Genomic DNA, 21,694 nt, shown 5'->3' on the forward strand with positions numbered 1-21,694 from the left:
TACAGTCAACGAATTAGAAGTAAATCCCTATCCAGGACAGAAATAGGTAGAGCACACCAACAGATCGGCGGGGGTTTAGTAAAAAGATGTTCTCCATGGTGAAAAAAGATGTCTATGCAGAAAAGAAAAAGCGTGAATTCATTATTACTAAGCATTTACACATGCATAAATACATAGTATGCATATTTGCACATGCGTAAAAGTTTATGTGTTAAGGTTCATAGCAGTAATGTGTATTTGTGTTTCTTTTGAAATATGTTCTTTACCCTTTCAACGGTCATGGTGTGTTGTGAGTCAACTTTATAATTAGTAGACATGAGACATGAGTAAAGCAATGAACATTTATATTTAATTTACATTTTTGACATTTCGCACATAAATAACAATGTAAACCAGTATGTAAACATAAAATAGTTTGTTGTTCTAGCAAAGTAAAAGCCTGTTAACTTTGGTCAGGGGATTCTTTTTCTCTTAAAACAAAAAAAGACAAAGAACTAAAACCACTGGTGATGTTTTTCTGCTACATTCACATAGAAAAGAACCCTTGGGGGGGGGGGGGGGGGGGGGAACATCAAAGAGAAGTAACAAGTCATAAAGCTGATGCTTATAAATCTTTGTAAAAAACACAAAGAAAAAACAAATGTATCAGACACAGGAAAGCTTTACAGGCAAAACGAAGAGAAGCGTGTGTCCAGTGCCAAGAGTAGTGGAACTTTGGTTTCTTCTACACTTAAGTACTAATGTGTAAAACACTGCTACAATAAAAAGCCAGCCACGCCATTAATTTCATGAAAATAAAATCAATGTGCATTGAACAGTTGTCCTTTAAGAGCTGTATTTTTGGAAACTTTTCCTGTATATTTCAGTTTATTTTGGTAAAAAGGCATTGGAGTGTGCAACATTTTCTCAAGACACCCGAACGTCCTGAGAATTCGCGAGTTGGTGCGCTGTCCAGATCCGCCATCCGTGCACACAGACGCACGCATCTGCGAATGTCTTTTTTTGCACACTGCATGCCTGCAGGACTTCTTTGGGCTTAGCGACATAAAATATAAGTGTGCTTTTATGCCTTTTCTGCGCACATTTGGTTTTTTGTCTCTGCAGTAGCAAAGTCTTGCTTGAAACAGAGTTGAATTTTCCTGCACCACTTGGACACACGTAATGAGGTAAATTGTTGTCGAACAACTTTTGCAATGCCCCTTTTCTTGTTTTCAATTAAATCCACCACAAACATGAACAAACACAAATACTGAAAAATAATGAGCCTCACAGGAAAAAAAAAATACGCTTAACAAAATTATAAACAACTAGGGGAAGGATGCGCCAGTGACGCAAGATCTGCTACCTGTGCCCACCAGTGGACTAGGAGAGCACACTACCCGTTTCTCTGAGGAAACCCAACACTCTGGCAAAGATCCAGGTAGGAAATACAAACCCTAAAACTTTTCTTTGGATCATAAGAGGAAGGGAAGATGGGACTTGTTGGGATTAAGTGGTTTATCGAAGACGCAAGTTCACATATTCGGTCCATTGATGGGTCAGAGCTGCAGTCAGCAGCCTGAAAAACGTTTTCTGACTAGGAGACTCTTTTTTCCTAGAAGCCGCTCAACCCAGCTCGGTACCGACTACCTGGCAGTTAATATGTAGATAAACAGGTGAGTATTAGTTTCCTGTTTCTACCAGATCATCAATAGATCATCCACCCTCGCCTACCCCCTAAAAAGTACAGATCGTTTGTAATTAAATGATCCTATGATACTAAAATGTCCACCTTTGGCAATACAAAACTTCGCTCATTGGTATGTAGACTGTTTCCTTGGTAACGTATTTTCTTTCTGGATCTTAGGTTCTTGTTTGTTTAACTTAAACAGATGTGCACATATTTCTACAAAGAATGGCCACAAGAAAATATATATATATATATATACATCTATATGCAAATTACAATGAACTTTCCCATCATTGTAAACATTATTTTCTGATTATTGCTTTTATAATGGTGAATTGCATAATAAATTATGAAGTACTATCATTGAAAAAATAATTACGGCTATATGATTGTCATGTAATAATATTAATAAGTGGGTAGGCAATAAATAGTCCATGCCTCTTGTGTTTTGCCCTGAGAACGCAATCAGCTCCTTCTTTGATTTGGAGAGAGTTGGGCGGGTAGGGGATTCCTACTCTAAGCCGGAACAGCCTTGCAGCATAGCAACTATGTACAAGCGTAAATGCTACAGGCGCCCAGCCTTCCCGAGTCTTATAAATAGAACATGATGCTTTGAACGTCTTTGGGTCCTAGGAGTCCATTGCTTCCACGCTTTCCTGCTTGACCTTTAATGGTAACAGAGGTAGTGAGTGACTGTGAGACATCTTGATGACCGAGGTCTCTGAAGGTTCAAAGTAATTGCAGCCCGAGAGAAGCCCACTCCCCATGTTCCTTTGCAGGGACAGTTTTAAGCTGGCCCCTTCCATCTCCCTCCTCAGAACAGTCAAGATCTCTTTCTCCACAACGGCCGACATATCGATATTGTCGTCCACGTCGTCCAGCCTGTCTGCGCTGTCGCTTATGTCAAACTTCTCGATCTCCTCGTTGATGCGGGTCAGGTCCTCCAGGGACAGGCTCGGCGTGGGGGCGACGGGGCAGTTGCCCTTCAGGTGGACCTTCAGGCTGCAGAGGTGGATGAAGCTCTTGTGACAGTGGACGCACTTGTGGGGGCGCTCCCGGGTGTGGAGGCGCTTGTGCAGCTTGAGGTGCACAAACTGGGTGAATTTCGCGGGGCAAAGCTTGCACTTGTAAGGCTTCTCTCCGGAGTGCAGGCGGAGATGGGTCTTCAGGTTGCTAGTGCTGCTGAAACGTTTGTGGCACACCTATGGAAAACAGTAAAGAAAGAGATTAGGGAGAGAAAACAAAACAAGACTGTTCATTTTACCCCAAAGGGATCTCTACCGGATTAATGCACAAAGACGTCAGAAGGAGGTCCGCTATAGAGCCTCGTTTTATAGTGGTGTCAGGTGAAGAACTAACATTCATGGGAAGAGTAAATTAATCGTGACAATATTGTAGACTAATCATTCTGAAAATATCACTTATAAAATCCAGGGTGATGTGCTAGGAATGGTCTTGCTTTGAAAACTAATTTTAAGGAAGTAGTAAAAATGCAGAAAACTTAGTTAAAATAGATTTTCTACTAGTTAGAAATATTCAATAAATTCAGGAAAGGCAATTGCATGCAATGCAGTCATTACAAAGCATTATAAGGGGGAAAAAAAGCAACATTTATAAAAAAAATGTTCTATAGCAACCGAAGGTAGTGCAAAATGTGACAACTGGTATTTGCCAGGTAGCTGAATAAACGTCATATTTATGACTGCAGCACTACTTGAGATAGGATAAAAATATAAAAGGTCTTAGAATTCTTCAACACTGATCTGACTGAGTGTAAAATGTGCACATATATGACATAAGCAGGCCAGGGACATAAGAGGTCGATGAGACATGTATCCATCATTAAGCATTGTAGAAACAACCCAATCACCAAATGTGCAGTACAGGTTGTACTTCCCAGTAGTTATGGGTTCTGTGAACTACAACTATCGTTTTTTTTTTTTAAATGACATTTATAAGTTACAAGTGAAAATAGTAAAAAGCCTAGCGAACTTGAGTTATGTGTGGATGTTTGCTCAATGCAACACAACACAAAAGATAGTGTCAATTTAAAAACTATTTTAAAGGCTGGGTGTGGAGGGATAATTTGCGTTGCCTTGTGCAAGTACTCCTACAAACCATAGTAAATAAGGATAGTAATGGGCTGTCCATTCCTGCAGATGCATTGATTTTGCTCATGGAAAACTACTGGGTGTCCTGCAAGAAGGCCCGTACTAATACTGGTGGCCACCCAGCAGAAGAAGGGTATCCGCATCTTAGGACTTCATGAGTGAAAACAGGAGTTATGGACACAAAGGGGGGAGATCCAGGGGAATTTCAGAGTGGTGAACATTAGAGATACCTATCAGCATGAAAGGCAAACACACCACTACTATACAAGTCACTGGCCTAGTAGACGGTCATCGTTTGGTCCAGTTCTTCAGACTGGTTAACGTATGGCGGGCAGTCTACCCAGATGTGAATGGTCGGCACAAAACGCCCCACAAGGAGTGAGAGAGTTGTAGAGACTGGAGGATCCCTGAGTGGGAAGAAGCAATTTAGACATGGATGCTGCGGAAAAGATGTATGCTTAGGATGTGAGGGAGATAATCCAGATGCATGGGAGGTAAACACAAAAGATGCAATTCTTTCACGGGGCAATGGGACGTAGGGGAGTATGTTCTTTCATAATTTCAATGGATCCATGTAGTTAATGCATGGAATTCCTACTAGCAAGAACCCTGCAGTCTAAACTTGGTAAGGGAATAAACAAATATAATGGGGACAGATCAAGGTGAGCAACCACCGTGGCAAACCAAGGAGGATTATTTGTCACAAAAGGTAGGTAGAGATGTGTGGCTGACTGGATGGGTCTGGTGTACTTCTTTGCCATCAAGTTTTATACTTTTAGCACTGAAAAACAAATGAAACACCTGAAAATAACACCCAATACACAAACTGAATTCTAACAGAGCCTTTCGTGAAAAGATAGGCCTGCGCACATCGTACACTACGCACCTGGCACTCGTGGGGCTTTTCGCCTGTATGTACAAGGTAGTGCTTCTGCAGGTGTGCCAGCTGTGTGAACCCCTTGTTGCAGGTCTGACACTTGAATGGTCTCTCGCCGCTGTGTACTCGCAGGTGCACCTGGAAAAAAACAACATGGCTACTGCAGGTTCAAATACAATGAGGACATCTTACACCTTGTAATAAGACGTGCACTTTTATTTAAATACTGACTGCTTACAGACTATTGTTAGCACTCGTATTAAAAAATTTGCAACTCTAGGTACGTGCACAGTAGTGCAAACAGCTTAATGAATTCACAATTATCTTCCTACAAGAGTTACCTGCAAAGCGGGACTCAGTGGGTGATTTTGCCTCTAAGAGCCCAGCTCTGCTGTTCTGGGGCTGATGCAAGAGTGAAGGAAATGAAGAGTCTTACCCCACCCAACCCCAATTTTGTGTGCAGTAGTAGTGAAAGCAATAGAACATGAACTAATGTAATCATGGCTGCCAGAAAAACATGGCTGCTCTGCTTGCAGGTCAACATAAGATGAGGTTAAGCTTACCTTCAAGTTCGACAGCTGCCCAAAGGTCTTCGAGCAAATGTTGCACTCATATTTTATCTTCCCGTTCTGCTTCTTCAGTGGATACGGAAGAGTTTTGTAACCCGTCATGTTCCTTTTGTTTTTAATAAGATTCATGGCTTCTTCGCTGCTGGCAGCCAGTGCTGCTGAGGTAGCTTTGGGATGCATTAAGTGTTCTGAAGTGGCTGCAGTGCCAGCAGTAGGGGAACCACTGGTGGGGCTGCTGGGCTTGTCTTTCATGCTGGCAGCAGCCCCAGTGATGGAGAAGGCACTGTTGGGTGCTGGAATGAGAAAGTCCCGAGGTTGTTCGGGCTGCAACAAGCGACGGCCTCCTTCGTGGGGCAGCGAGGGTGGAAGGGCCGCCTGGTTGAGCATATGATGCGAAAGGCTACCGCCACTGAGCAAGTTGTTGTAAAGCGGGTACATTTTAGGGAAAAGGCTGAAATTGTTGATGCCGTTAATATTGTTCAGTGCGCTCAAGCTGGTGCAGCCCATGTTAAATGGAGGTAGCAAGAACTTTGGGTAATGGTGGCTGTAGGAAGAGAGGAAGGCAGAAGAGAGGTGGCTGCTGTGGGGGGCATACCCAGGGTAAGATCCCAAGCCTTCTGTGCTGCATGGTCCATTTAGGTAAGGGTAGGATTCCCTCTGCTCCTGTAAAGTAGTCATAAGAGGGGAAACAGTGGCTCCGGGGCTGCTGTGTGGGCTTGAACTTTTGTAACTTTGGTCTGGGCTGCTCCTGGCGGAAGGACTGGGCGTCGTAGAGGACGGTATCGGCGAATGCATGAGATAGCTCGGCCTCTCCATCCCATAGGCGACAGACGCCTTTAAATAGTCTTCTGGGATGTGTGGCCGGATGGGGTAGACGACCCGTGGGAAGAACTGCCTCTCTGGGCTACAGTTTTTGCGCAAACCACCCAAGTCTTTCTCCGGAGTGATTGGTGAAATGTTGTTCAGGAACAAATCCTTGCCTTTGGATTGGCTAACGGAAGTTTTGAGGATCTCCTTCATGCTATGCTCTTTTTTCGGGGCGCTTTTTTGGTGAAGCAGGTCCTTCTCGGAGTTCTGTTGCTTTGGATTAATGCTGGTCTGTTCTGAAATGAAACAAATGGCAGCAATGATTATACTTTAACCACTGAGCAGACTTAGTGACAGGCACAAGACACTTGATGATAGGACCCCTAGGTAGCAAACTGCATGACAACTGCAGACACCACGCGCAGGCTGAGGTCAACTGCAACATCCATTACTCAAGCACATGACAACAATATATAATCAGCTTACATAAGGAATTGCATAATACAGTGGGATAAAGCTGCGAAACTGCACGGCGGCCTCATGATAAACCGCTTGACAAACTGTAATCACGCTGCACAAACTAATCACCGACACTTGGACTCCACAGCGTAGCGTGGTACCGGTCTGCAAAGCACTTCAACGCCTCCTCAGTGGTAGTAAGCGCTATATAAAGACCCATGGCATTCCATACTTTAAACTGACACTTGTTCACTGAAATGGCTAGTTGAAAACACTGCATATGATTTAAACCTTCAAATAAGGTGAGAATATCATAAAGCTGGCCGTGTCGCATTGCTGTTGTAAAAGTAGAAAACCATACAAATAACCCAACCAAAAATAAAAATATTAGTTGATCGTTGCCAGTTGTATTAGCTCATTCAAATAACCACTGGGAAACATTGTGCCCCAGATTTCATTTTAAAGGCCTGGGTACGTAGGGCGTGTGAGCACCCACGCAATGTATAGTAAATGTGGGCCAATAGGCCTGTAACCCAACTGGTAGCATGATCAAGAACTTGAGTGCTGTTGCCATGCCCATAACTATACAAGCCTGAAATACAACATTGCGCCCCCCCAGCAGCATGGTGCAGAAAATCAAAAGTGCTGGTGTGGGAGCGCCACTCTGTGCAAGGACAGTAAATTGAATGTCCACCCTAATTGGGGTCAGAGTCTTGCAAGACACCCATGGGGCCAGCCCAAAATCCTGGCATTGGGGGGTTAGCCCTACCTATGCCTTATCACCAGCAGCTCCCTGGACAGCAGCCTTGAATAAACACTGGAAAGGCACACTGTCAGGAAGGTGCTGATCAGGGACACTGATTGAGAGGCCTGGCAGGGGAGGGGCAAGGAAATGGGCAGTCTGACACGGCTAGATAAAATAAATATCACCTTATCAGGCAGATCCGTCTTTCAGTGGGGGCTTTCAGCAGGAAGTTGAAAGAGACATTCATGAACTTTCCAGCAGCACACAAAGATGCGTTCTGGGGTTTAAAGGGTGTAGGGAAGGAAAAGAACAAAAAAAGAGAAAGAAAAGGGCAGCTGGCATCAGGCTAGGTTGACCAGTCAAACTAGGTTATGATGGCTGCTTCACCTCTTCACTGCAGTAGTCACATGTCCTGGTTGTGGCCAAACTCTCCTCGAAGCGTTTAGACAACACTCGTGCCTCAGCCGTCGGTAACAAGCCTTGCTGAATGTTTTTGGCATATGCAAGATCAAAAGGTGCACATTATCTCACATGATAAAATGTGGCGTAGGTGTCTTTTTTGTAACTATAATCCTAAAGTTGGCTGTCAGTTGGTTTTCAGGGTGAAAACTCACACTCGGTGGCTTGTTTACTGCAGCATAATATTCTGAGGAACACAGGAAGGATTCTCAGAGGTCCAAGAAAAAAAGTGTGACTTGTATTTGGAGCACTCTCTTCTTCCTCGTGTGTAGACAGTTTATTCGTTTCGGTTTTTTCACCTTAAATTTAGTACCACCTTTGGTGTCGCTTTCAGACTTCCGTTTTACATCATCTTACGGAAGTGATCGCCCGGGTTTGTATCTGATCCTTTCCTGGTTTGTCAACACCAGGCCTCAGACAGGCCTTTTCCCCCACCGATTATTCCCCCGGTGGGCAGGAGCTCTTGGGGGATGGGTTTGAAGCAGGTAGTCACTCTCACTTCCCTTAGCTCCCCGAGGTTAACAGCAGCAGGTATGGGGAGACTTCAAGAGAGTGGGAGGGTAGAAACTTAAAGAAAGCGATCAGAGAGGCAAAAGAGAGAAGAGCGAAGGGAAGGTTAGAAACGAAAATTACGTCAGGTGATGAAAGGAGGCGCTGCTTTGAGCCTTTTTGCTAGGGCTACTTTTGGTTCTGGTCAACACAGCTTGCTCGTGGTCACTCATAGACAAGCAATGCTTTATTTTACAACAAAATAGATCGGTTGGCCAGCTCATCGTTTCGACCTCAAATCCTTTATGCAGGATTTGCTAAATCCGTGCGGATTCACGGTTCGCCGTCAACTCTTGTTGCAGACACCACATGCGTGCTGAGCCAGGTCAGTCGAAACCCGATAACAAAGGTGTGGCCAGGCGTTAGTCCTCAGAGCGGCTCCCCAACCCCAGACAGCTCTAGTGTGTATCTGGTACGAATTGGAGCCTTCCTGCAGACGGGCACTCTGTAACAACAGCCGACCCTATGAGAGATGTGACCTGCTAAAAACCTGGAATCCAGTCCAGGCTCCGCAACCATCTGTGTGATCCTGAGCACACATTTTCTCCATGTGCCTGAAAATGTAAATCTGTAATGTAATGCAAAATAAATGCGTGTAATATAAATTATATGTAATGCTGTGTCATTGGATTGTCCACTCCTGATGTAAACATTACTGCTACCTAACTGGTGGGCTGCCTTGTACAGCATTTCTGGCAAGAATGCTCCCAGGAGCATGGCTATTAATAGTGCAGCAGGTTCAGTGGCACCTGAGCCCAGAGGCACGGCAGGCTCATTTTCATTGCTTGCATTAGGGCCCATTGCACCGAATGCTTCATTTACACATACACACGTTTTTAAGCCTGTGAGCTGCATATCTGACACTTTACTTGAAATTTACAGCAGGGGCCATTTACCACGTGCCTTGTACTTTGGATGATGATCGAACTTTATCCTGCCCAGCCAAATGTACTGCACTATAACTGCGTTTAATAGCGCCTCTGCCTATATTTGCACCAATAATGCGCCATGCGGCACTGCTTAGCGCCCTTAACTGCCTCTAGCACTTTATGTCGGGCTGGGGTCGGATAGCTGCATGTCTGACAGATTTGCCGGTGCTACAGGAGATAAAAGATGTTTTTTGCTCATGATGAATGTGGCTGTGGGCGGGTACAGTCATTTCACAACAGTGTGAGGAACGAAAGCGTTATTTCTGCTGATTCACTTTTTCAGTCTTCAGCTCTGGGATAAGGTTGGGCTCTCTCGGTCTGAAGTGGGCAAAACTGACCCACTGTCACTCAAAGCGAAAGCAGCCAGGCCTTCGTTTCTGTCCCAAACGACAACCGTCTGTGCCTCATTTGTTTGCCGAACAGGTCAAGGCCTGTAAGTTTGACACAACTAGCCCAGGGGTGAAGCCCTAATCTTTATCAGAAACGGGCACAATAATTAGTATGAGGTACTGTTCGCCTTATTGTTGAAGTGTGAAGGCTGATAAAACAATGGGAATTTCTGGAGATTTCTAAAATCTCCGCTAGCCTGGTACTTTAAGTATACCCAGAATAGAACTTTAAGATATATTTAAAAAAATATTTCAGATAACCTAGATTCCATAAACGGAGAACTGGAGGTAGCACATTAGGAGTTATGGGCTCAAGAACATTCTGTTTTGTTAGGGATAGTTTTTAGTTTTGGGATATTAACATTCATTGCTTGTGGACTGTTTGTCTAAAACAGATTTCGTCTTTTTTGTTAATTTTTTTTCTCCAGTTTTTCTTCTCAGCAATATTAGGTCTTAACCTTCTTCTGTCTTAGTGTGGTATTGACCGTCTTCCTCTACTGTCAGTGCCTAGGTACCCAGTTGTAGATGATAGTTCGTGCTTGATAAATGATTGAATAAATAGTAATCCAGACAGCTGCACAGTGCATCCAGGCCTTAAAAGAGGGTGCTTTGGGGCAGATCAATTTTGGTCCGAGGTACATCAAACACCTTGGAGTTTGGGGATGTGCGGCAGCGTTGGCTTACGTAAACCCACATTAACTTGTATTGCTGATTGATTTCAGGCACCCTGTTGATCCAACTGTCATACTGGCCAAAACATGAAAAGGAGTCAGTGATACAGTTCTGGTAACACCTGCTACCCACTGCAGAACCCTGAACAAGGAGCAAATGTCCTACAGAACCCTTGAAGATGCTCTCGCACAAATGTGGACAAAGTAAGATTGTATGTGATCCATTTGTGACCCTCCTGAGAGGTTAACTTTGGGGAACTTGCAAAAGAACCATAAGAGTTTCAGCTTAGAAACCAAGAAGCCAGATCTAATGGGCGCTATATTAAGTGGATTTAATAGACAAGCCTGGCTGTGACCAGCATCCTGCTTCTTTTTTGCCGCAGAAGAGAAAGTAAGCTGCAAAACCGTAGACCAGAAAGCTAACAGTTAATGTGAGAGGAAGCGTCGCAGGCAATGCAAGTAAAGCAGATGGGAAATCGGCCTTTACCATACGAAAGGAAGTGGAGGGACATTCTTAAGAAACAGAACCCACCAAGGCAGTATATTTAACCGAAAACAGACAAGATGTGCGCTTTGTGGTCAGTGCGAAGTCTTCTCATTCTACGGCATGGAAGCTCAAAGACCTCCAAATTCTGTTCAAAGTTTCTAACCACACCATTTAAGAATGAATACACATTTCTGACAATGTTTTATTTTAGCAGCAACTCAAAAAATGAAAGTTCACATTTTTTGATGCCTTAAGATCTTGGATGTAGCCTAATTTTGTGAAAGGTGTTAAAACAAAGTGTTCACTGAGAGAGCAAAATACATTAGTGGTAAAGACAAACGACGAAAAAGCATCAGAGTAGGTTTCAAATTTTTATGACATTTTGCACTCTGGGTAAAGTGCACCAGGGTGAAAATAGCACTGGAACAAAAATCGGAAAGAATCTAAAAAGAAGCGCGTATAAATATGGGTAAAAAGCACTATATAAATGCAAATCTTTTTCCCTTTTCTATCCTTCTCAATCATAATAACTGACTAATATCCACCACTCAAATTACTTTCATATTTCACTATACTAACTCAACACTAATGCTTTATGGCTTCCGGAGTAGCATGCTACTTGCCAAAAAAGAGTTGCGACGCCTCATCAGGGGTAGTAAGCGCTATATAAATGATTGCACTACAATACAATAAATGGTACGATTCAGTGACCGCAATGAATGCAAAAAGTCCTGGCAGCCCCAGATGCCAGTGCAATGACTACACACCAGGCACAGTGAAAACAACAACTGCACCACAATGCAGCCTAACAAGCTAAAAACTGGATTCAGCGGGGGGGGGGGGGGGGGGCCTTCTTCCATCAACTGCTTTAATGCCCTTGTAGTTTTCACCCCTCATGAGACCTATCAGACCACAGGCAATTTGTGGTGCCAACAGTTCAACATGAAAGTTAGTGTTGGGTGTCAGCCAGCGACGACCCGGCATGCCAGTCAATACAAATAAAGTCCCTTCCTTCATAGCACACATATGGTCCAGCTGCTTTTGGCACTGATCATTAATCAGGGAACACTCTTACCTTTTGGTGGCCTTTTTTACCTAGATAAAAAGTTGGTGTTTTTGTGGTGGTGTGCTGCCTTTTTTGTTAACTATGATGTTATTTTCCTCAGTACAACATACACTGCCTCCTACCCTCTTTAACTCTGCAGTATTCTTTCTTTAGTGGTCTGAGTATTTTGCCTTTTATGCCAACCACAAAGCTGTCACCTCATGTTCAATCAGGACGGATGTGTGTCCAATATTGCTTCAGAATGTCAGAAGATCATTCCTCTGGGTTTACGCCCAGTGCCCCTTGACACAGCCAGGAAATTGTATCGTTTGTCACTTACTTTTTGAAATCGGATCACTGGTGACTCAAAAAGGGGAGGTCTCCGTGTAATTATAAGGCATGCAACTCAATCGTCACAAAGCACTTGTAAGCATTCTTTGCTACTTACTGGTATTCACTGTCATGAGGTCTCCTGAGGAAGGGTAGTTGAGCCTGTCGGCGAAGTCCCGGCAGTACCACACGAGCAGCTCCTGGTTGGCTGGGATGGGCTTGATGGTGTAGAAGTAGATGTCCATGCCGTTCTGGCAGGCAGCCAGGTTCTGCTCCTGCACGGAGTGCGCGGGGTTGACATAGCGCATCCAGTTGCTCTTGTCTTCATTGAAGCCATCGATGAAATGGTGGAAGTTGCCGCTGGCGTAAATCTATGGGCCAAGAGTGGAGACGGTATTCAGAACACCAGCAAAACTAGGCACAGGGTGGTTCAACATATGGGGACACAGTTGGGCAGCATCCATTTGATGAGGAATGCTTTCCGATAGTTCCCACTAGAATTTATGTAGGAGCTGCATGCACACTGTTGCCAATAGGTGTCTCACGATAACATTTCCAACTTTTAGTGCCACCCATAAGGAACCTAAAGGAAATATTTTACCCCCACAAATGTTCTATCTCGGGAATTCGTTTCTTCCACTGTGAATAGGAAGTAGGCGTATACTTTTCTAGAGACTTGCACTTTGACTGTGTGCTCACACCGATACCCTGACTCACCAATGAATTAGGCTCCGGTTAATGTGGCAACGTCAGAGTGAATCTCTCATTTTACTGCTTCTCTAAGGCCTGAGCACTTTCCTACCGCCCCCGCAAAGCGCCCAGAGGCTGACACTCCGCAGACGGCCCACCCACCTCACACAACTGAAGTCACCCTTTTTCTCGTAGAGAGGCACGTCATATGCTTCTGGTAACACTGGGAAGGGCAAAGGTGAACTTCGCCTGCCACAACAAAACCACGACCTGGAAGGCGGCCAATGTTCCTGACAGAGAAATAACTTTCCCTCTCAGCCCAGCCTCAGCCCCGTGTCTATTTTGACAAAGCAGGAAAAGAAAATGTGTCTAGGCAACAAATAGGGCAGAAATAAACACAAAATGGAGAGAGTGAACTCGGTGTATAATTAGCCCCGTGAAAAGGCTTCAAGGCAAAGCACCTTTTATCACTTTGGTAATTGTAGCGCTGGAGAGGGGAAACGGCGCTAGCTGCAGGCAGCCAGACTTCTGGGACGTCAGTATCTAAGTATTTTCCTATACTCTTCTGCCAGTCACCACACCTCGGATTTGATGTTCAAAACCCTTAAAGGTGCAGTCGTAGGCTTCCCCTTTTTAGCTTCTTTTGCTCCCCCATTCCCTTGGATACATTTCCCCTATTCCCTTGGATACATTTCCCCTATTCCCTTTGATACATTTACCCTGAACAGGTATTTGCAGCTTTTAATAAGCAGCAGCTTCACCCTGTGGGACCAAATGATTTTTTTTGTGAGCCCCAGAAGACAAAAGGCCTACAACTTCAGCACGTGGTGTACATGTGCCCCCTCTCAACCCATGCCCCACCACCCTGTACACTACAGAGAGAGCCATTTTTTGGCCTGGCTTGAGAGAGGGGCTTTCTGCATGAACTATTGTTTCCAAGCTTTAAATTATACCAAGAATGGCTTGACTCCACCCAGAGGTTGAGTGTTTGGTGTAGCTTTTTGCCTCCGGACACACGACATCGAAAAATGTATTGGAACGCACAAGAACACGCAAGGTAAATCTTTTAGATTTAAAATACATTTTATGTGCCAGTTGTCATGGATGCATTTCAGTGGGGTGTTCAAGCTCGTGCTTGTTTTGTACCCAAATTATGAAATTTTCTTTTGTCAGAAAATGTGCTAAAAACTTAATAAATACAATGCTCTCAGGTCTCCGCCATGATCCCTCCTGTCATGTGTTGAGTTATCATGCAGTTCACTAGATTTAGATCCTCATGTCACATTAAACTTCAAGTGGCAAAGCGGATAGAGAGTCAAGTGGCAAGAAATAGGATCCCTGTTCCTTTAAGGTCGGCAGTAAACTACAGAATCACTTTTTCTTTCAAGAGCAACTTCCTGTAAATTGAGATGGGGGAAACGCATGTGGCTTCATCAAAGGAGCCTGTGAGAAATGTTGTGGTGTGGCTCTTATGAGAAAATGGAACAAAAGCCGCTGGGGGTTCTGCTGTCAAAGAGGAGCTTTCAGGTTTGTGAGTTTGCTCCGATGAGCAGACATCCAGGAACGAAGGGCTCCTGCAGGAGACTGCCTTCTGCAGTCAGCGCGAGACTTCCAGTAACCATTCGCGGAGCACTGCACTATACAGAAGTCTTTCACCAATAAAAAATAATAAATGTGGCGGTGCTGCTTGCGCACACAAGAAACTGCCCTGCTGTTGCACCACATTTCCACACAGTATCAGGAAACCTAAAAATGTGCTGACTCACAGGGACTTACAAGAAACAAAGTCACCCAGTGCCCGGCCGTCCGCTCGCCACTTCCTTGAGAAGTCAATCCCTTCAAGTTTTCCTGTTGCCGCTCACACAGGTTCCCTTTCTTGACAGTGAAACCAGGATGTGTGTGTGTCAGAGAATATGGAGTGGGATTTTCCAATGTTTGTTGTCAACCTGTGGATGGGCCGCCGCCCTTGTTATGACACTCACCCCTCAGCAGGTGCATCGCTTAACTACAGGTGAGTAAGCACCGTCAGCAAAGGACTGTGGAACATTGCCCGGACCATACTCCGGCAGAGTATTGGTCTGTTTCAATGTGACATACCCTGATTACCAAGCTGATCGCACATGTGGTGGTAAACATTGGTCAATTCACTTGTACTGCCCTCCCACCACTATGCATTGGCTGGAAACAAAAGTGTGGAGCAAGTGTCAAAAGGCTTATAGCGGCAAAGGCCTCTGTGAGGGTCCAGGTAGCTGTGTTGTCTACCACATCAAAAGGCTGTTTTGTTTCTGGTCCCGGTTATAAAGTTAAATAAATGTTAAGACAAGCACCACAATTCATTTGGTGATGTAAAACCTTGCCTCCTATCCTGCAATCTCCTAAAATTGACTTTATACAATTCCAAATAGCCTCCACATGCACAACATCATCACAGAATCCTTTAATAAAGATTTTTACTGCGTCTTCCCTCTGGGATATAAGAAAAACTTGTTCTTTGTTAAGTCCTCTGCAAACTAAAATAAAATATTTACTTCTTGCACACATTTTCATCCCATGGAGTGTAAACTCATGGCACTGGGCATAAAATAGCAAACTTAAAAATGTGAGTTGACTGATTTCTGCTGTGTACAACACAGCACCAGGTTCCTGACAGCTGCAGGAACTGTACAAACAGGAGCATAAGAAAACAATGTTTTTCAACATACACCGCACTAATACTAGAATACATGACCCCTCTTACAGCGAATCCAAATGCAGAGAAAAGATGAATAGTGGCTCCACTCTCAAGTCTGAGCTGAATACCTGCACATGGTGGGACTCGTACAAGATCTTTACCAAATTCCACCAGGCCCCGAATTCTGGCTTACCACACACACATTAAAAGAAAGGTGCCCAACACCAATGCTGCCCATGTCGTGGGTTGAGGTAGTGGGAATGGTACAAAATCTTAAAAATCGATAGTACCTCTGCTGTCGTGTTAGTCCATAGTGAATTTTGGTGGTCCCATGACAGTCAGAGATGACTCAAAGAATATTTAGCAAATCTCCGCGAGGCCCACAAATCGCACTACGTCAAGGATTAATTACAGAGTCCGGTATCAACTTGGACAGGTCGTCGGAAAGGGGCTGACAGAGGTCAAGGCTTTCCAATCCAAATGTGTTTTAATTTGTCAGACTTGTGTGTGAAATGACCCATTAAGCGCCAGACATCCAAGTCAACGACTGGCACAAAATGAGAACATTAAGTCCAATATGAAGATACAACATTGATCAACAAAGCCAACATCATTCAGCCCACCCTATCTTTCATTTCTTGCATCTTGAACTTATTCTTACAACAGGAAGGAACTATGGCACCACAAGTGATCTGACTAGGCAAAATCGCTAGGCCTCTGTGCACCTTGGGCATCAATGTACCACCATCTCATCAAACTCACCCGCCAGAAGTATTTTCTATTTGCATCCTTGGGAACGGTGTCGGGCTTGTAGATTTCGCCAACCAGGGGCCCAAACCGTGTGCCTTTTGGAATGTACTCCTTGCTGACAACTCCTGCCACCTGAATGCAAAACAGAAGAAGGTGAAGAATTTAGAACAGTGAGAAGAAGCATGCGGTCCAGGTGGCACCACATGAGAAACACAGGTGAAGCCTGATCATGCTTATCAATGGCATGTTTCGTTTTGTTGGGCTGGTTATTTTCAAAAACAGACTTTGCAATCACTAATTATTGACTCGCTATCGGTGGTCAATGAGGTTTTAGCAAAGACTGCATTCAGTACTGCTGAGTCACTAGACTTTGGCCGGGAACACAGATGGTGGAAACGTTTGTTTAAATACATGGAAGACCAGGCAGCAAGACAGGCCTCAGGTGCCTGACCCATCAACATCCAACTGCAATACTCAAACCAGGATCTGAATATTACTAAACTTCAATTTTGTTTAAAAAGCAGAAAGGTTCCTGCTTTACGGATTAGTAAGGGCATTGAATTGTTCCTATGGGGGTCTCTGCAGGCGCCTTGCCATTTTTATTCTCCATGAAGTAGGCCCCAAAGAAAAGGACCCTACCACTAACTACTGTTTAGAGATAAAATCTTTTGGCAGCTGGGTGGGTGGAGTGTGATCCCTGCATCTACCAGCACATCTTTGTTGTTGTGAGTTGCTGTGTTCTGTTTTATTGATTTATATACATCCAATGTGGGAAAAATGCTATTGTCAAACTCCGCACCAAGTGTGAGTGATGAAGATGTGTTCCCGAGCCTCTCATTGGAAGGTGGCTAAGAAAGTGCACAGTCACTGCTGCGCTTACCGACACACAGACCGCCTCAAAGTGTTCCCACAAAGCTGAATGCCCGACTCTACTGACAATCATTATTTGCAGACACAAGCGATTGATTTCCGCCTTGATGGTAATTTATTTTTACAAGAAACCACAAATCCGGAATACATTTTTCACTGTTCTGAAGAACGAGCTTACCACATTGCACAGCGGTTTTCCTTTCTGCAAAGCACACCTTTGAATTAAATTCAAGAATAAGAAGAGAAGTAGAAATACACTACTTGGCTCTAGATATGTAAATCCTTTTTTTGGCTGTAAAGGGGTCAAGAATAAAGTCCTGCAATCAGTCACTATAGTCCTCTATCAAGGCCTACAGAAGCACCTCGTCATCCTTCCAATAAAGTAGCCGAAACATAATGAAAAACGCCAGTTAGGAGACTTATGTATCACCTCTTGCAGGACACCTACTCTAGTATGCTTGTATCATCTGACTTAAATGTTGTGTCCTAAATATCATTTACAAAAAATGTTGTTCCACTGGTTGTAGATTTTATATTATATTGGGTGATATTTTGGAAAACTACCTTAAGGACACAATAGTTCTGTCAAGGGGGTATTCTGAGAACAATACCATGGTACTATGCCAATAGAGCATATTGGATTATCCCTCGTCACTCACATGTAATATCAAACTTAGAGGGTACCTTACTGTGGTCATCAATGTGAACTATCAGAAAACGCTAGGAAAGAAAAGTGTGAAAAGTTAGAAAAAATAAAAAAGATTCTGCTTGTTCACATCTACTTCGAGGAGACATTCTTTTATGGCACACAGCCCTCTCTTCAATAGATGGCAGAATGCACTCCAGTTTTACACCCAAAGTTTCTGTAAATTTCTTTGAAGGCGCAAAGGCGAATGCTTTGGTGTGCAACCCCCAGTGTCACGCTCCGTCCATGCGTGTAGATTATATGTCGAAAAAGCTGGAACTTTGTCAGGGATACCAGACCCAGGATGCATAGAACAAATTTTAAATGTGCTGAAACAGTCTTAACTCAACTTTAGCCAGTTTATCAATGTTTAATCGCATCTTTATTCATTTTTTTCTTACAAGTATCAAGTTAAAGTAAACAATTCAACGAGACACCAATCCAGGCTTTCCTCTCAACAGCGCATGGCGGTTCACCCTTTGACTTATGCCATGCGCTGTTGAGAGGAACGCCTGGTTTGGCATACTGAAATTTTGTTCTGCGGTAGTGTATCCCGGGTCTGGTATACCTGACGAGGCCCCAGTTTTTTTTTGTTTTTTTTTTTACAAAGCCCTGTCTACCATTGTTAGTAGATCGGATTTTGTGTTAAAAACCATGGGTGGTAGCTCTGGAACCCCAAAGCCACCTAGGGGATTCCCCTTGGCACTACTTTCTGGCAACGTTCTGGTAAAAAACAGGTTCTGCGCTTGCAAGTAAACATCAACACTTTGAGCTAGCCTACATCACTTTCTGTGACGTTACAACGGGGAAGTGGTGAGAAATCTGCCCCTCTCTAGTCCTCTGGGAGGAACAGGAGGACCATGTGTAAAACAACATCGGACAAACCCAGCAAGATACTTAGGGAACGATCTGCAGCCACGAATGAGCTGCAAAACAACAGATCTATGAGGATGGCACAGCTGATATAAAGCACAAAAAACGCACTTTCTACTAAGCAGCAAAGATCACACCTTTTGTAATGTTTCATATACAGTGTGTGTTTGCTTTGGGCAACATCTGACTGTCTTTTAATACCAGCAATGTACTTTGTAGTGTGCTGTTCATTCACACTTGCCTGAAAAGGGCGTGTGGGAAGACTGCAAAGATCACATCATGGGCCAACATCAACCACATACCCCAGCTCCTGTTCTCCCCACCGTGTGCGATCCAACTGTGCTCTAAAGAAAGAGGCCCCTGGCCTTAAAACAAGAACTTTAGCACGCGTGCAGCTCTCACCAAACCTGTGGTGGAGGGAGGTTCACTTCTCTTCGTAGCACAGTGTCTAGAAATGACTGATCACCCCATCCGGGTTTGTACTGGCTCATTACTTTTGCGCTCCCTCCGACACAAGTTTCTAGAACGCGCCCTCGCTGAGACGAGTCAAACTGAAACGCTTACTTATATTTGCCTCTGACACAGCAAATTGCTTTGAACACAAAATGTGACTATGGGTTGAAAAACATGCTTTATTCACCTTTCATCACCTTAGCATTCTATTGACAAGACTTCCCGACAGGGCCAGAGCTACATTAAGGGGACTCAAGGCGGACGCCTTATGGTGCCATCAGCAGGGCGTGGGCAGCAGAGGGTGCTGGGCTGAAGCCTGGAACTGTAAATGTGTGCTGGTGGTAGGAGCGCCAAAACAGCAAAATGCAATTTTGCCTGTTGCACCTAAAATCCTTACACTGTTCCCGGGTCCCAAAACAGATGAGGCCAGTGTATAACACAAATGACTAGACTTCAGTACACAATTTCAGAACCGTCTGCTCCCCTCACAACACTGTAGCAGCTACAAGGACAGCCCAATAACCTCAGTGCCGTGAAGCAGCTCTAGAGTGACAAAAGCACTATACACGAAGCAGCGCCCAACATGGATATAACTGCAGTCCTCTCCAGGGGGCTGAAGCCTACGGGCTCAATGGATGGGCTCTGCCCCAAATTCACCCTTGATTGTATTCCCTGGCAGGTTAAGCAGGGGGAGCTTACAGTAACTCCGACCCAACAGGGGGTTATCACAAGGTGTCAGGAGTGTACACAAGCGAGAAACAACCACACAGATAAGGCGAGGGGGGCTGTCAGTTAAAGGCCACTGTAAACCAGAGCAGCAACTTAAAGTGTGTGCTCACAATGGTGCAGCGCCTTTCTCTGGGAGATTAAATGATTTCTTATCAGCCAAATCCCTAAAAGAATGTTTGGGGTGTTAAAAGATGCTATCAGCAGAAGAGGAGGAAGCCTCCTCGAGGGGGGAACCGCCCTGCTACTCTGGGGGGGGTCGGGCACTTTCCTTCCGTCTCGAGCCCCAGATACCAGACCTTCCAAAGCCCCTCCCCCTTTACAAGTCTTGCGCACCTCCCTGGCACTGCCCTGTAGCCTCGTTTGATATAATACTTAATAGAGTACGCCAATGTCCTTTGTGAACCAGACTCCCTGCACCCATCCTGCCCTTCACTTCCTACCCACAGCGTTGCCATGGTTTCCTGGGTGTGCCTTGTCAGATCCAGTGCCACTCTCTGTAAGCCACGTCTTCACCAAGTCCGGCCCCCAATTAACCACAGTATGTGCTGAAATCAAGACGCAAAGTGGACGCTTTTTACAATATCGCGTTGTAAGCCTGAGTGATGTACCTGACTGACGCAGTCAGACACCTAGGCAACAGGAGGAACCAGCATTTACACTGTGCAAAACAACAAAACCACAATTTAAACAAATACACGACCTGAACAGTCTATCAGGTCTATCAGGTCTACGGGCCAATGTCACTTCCTTTGTTCAAATAACAAAAAAGTAATCTAGCACGTGCCACTTCAAAAGGAGCAAGATCTTTCTAAGACTATGGAAGGATGGGGCAGGGCCTACTCCCTCTGAGTAGCATTTCAAAAGGACGGTAGTGCAGGTCTGCGCCAGTGGCAGACAGCAGTTCCTTTCTCCCTGGGCGGTAGAGGCATCGTGTTGCAGATTTCACAGTTCCATGGTGCAATCTGATGAAGCATCTTAGTAAGAAGTATGCATCTCATGCCAACGTTGCGCGACACCTTGTTAAGCAACGCCTCCAAGTTTGGGATAGTTTCCAAAAAGGGAAGTAAGCTCCACAAACTCCGTTTACTCCCAACCAGCGACCGCCCTCGTTCTACCATTATAATGTCAATTGCTGAAGGAACCATTGCAGCGGGCAGGAAGCAGAATATTGTAACGCGTGCGCTTGAACGCTCCGGCCGGTAGGTGGCAGTGGAGCGCCAAGCTCAGCGGAGCCCACTCCCCCCGCCTCACTGGAACAACCTTCCGGAGCTGGCAATGAATCAGCGGCGGGACAAGGCACCGCTGCAGATCAGCTACAGATCTAGGCGAGAAGAGGTACTTAATGCCACATGCCCGGCCCTCAGTAGCCATCCTACCTGGTGCTTTATAGGTAGGTTCGACCACCCCCCCCCCCCCTTGTCTCTACACATCCATCACTGTCTGGGTCAGGGGAGTGTCCTCATATCAAGTGCACAAAATGTGGAAGAAAGGAGGTTAGACAGCTATCAAACGAGAGCAAACCAACACAGAACGAGAAAGAGAGCAAACCAATAGAGAACGAGAAAGAGAGACAAGCAGCACAGAAGGAGAAAGAGAGAAAAGCAGCACAGAAGGAGAAAGAGAGAAAACCTACACAGAAAATAAAGCAACAAAGAACAAGAAAGAAAAAGCAACACAAAGCGATAAGGAGTAACAAACGAACAACACAGCATAATATGGAGAATAGTTGTATTTTGTTAGTTGTAATGCAGTGAATCAAAGACACCATGTCGGTGAGGTAAGGCGCTGTACAGGGAAAGCAAGTCAGCAAGAAAGCATTAGAACCAAGAGATATCTTATTACTTGTGAGGGTGCAAAATCAGCGTCTGCACATATAA

General features: G+C 44.7%; 1 protein-coding gene across 5 annotated transcripts in view; it reads right to left on the minus strand.

Moving 5' to 3' along the window:
* Positions 1-327: 327 nt before the first annotated feature.
* PRDM1 (PR/SET domain 1) overlaps positions 328-21,694 on the minus strand; it is a 346,876-nt gene continuing 325,509 nt past the window's right edge. For all 5 annotated transcript variants that reach the window (XM_085611245.1, XM_085611247.1, XM_085611246.1 and 2 more), the window contains 5 exons: positions 16,220-16,339; positions 12,215-12,467; positions 5,221-6,329; positions 4,667-4,795; positions 328-2,871 (listed from right to left, as the gene is read on the minus strand). In XM_085611245.1, coding sequence (XP_085467371.1) covers positions 2,299-2,871; positions 4,667-4,795; positions 5,221-6,329; positions 12,215-12,467; positions 16,220-16,339 — 2,184 coding nt within the window. In that variant the 3' untranslated portion in view covers positions 328-2,298. The remainder of the gene's footprint in view (positions 2,872-4,666; positions 4,796-5,220; positions 6,330-12,214; positions 12,468-16,219; positions 16,340-21,694) is intronic.

Source organism: Triturus cristatus, chromosome 6 (assembly GCF_964204655.1).
Source record: "Triturus cristatus chromosome 6, aTriCri1.1, whole genome shotgun sequence".
Taxonomy (NCBI): Eukaryota; Metazoa; Chordata; class Amphibia; order Caudata; family Salamandridae; genus Triturus; species Triturus cristatus.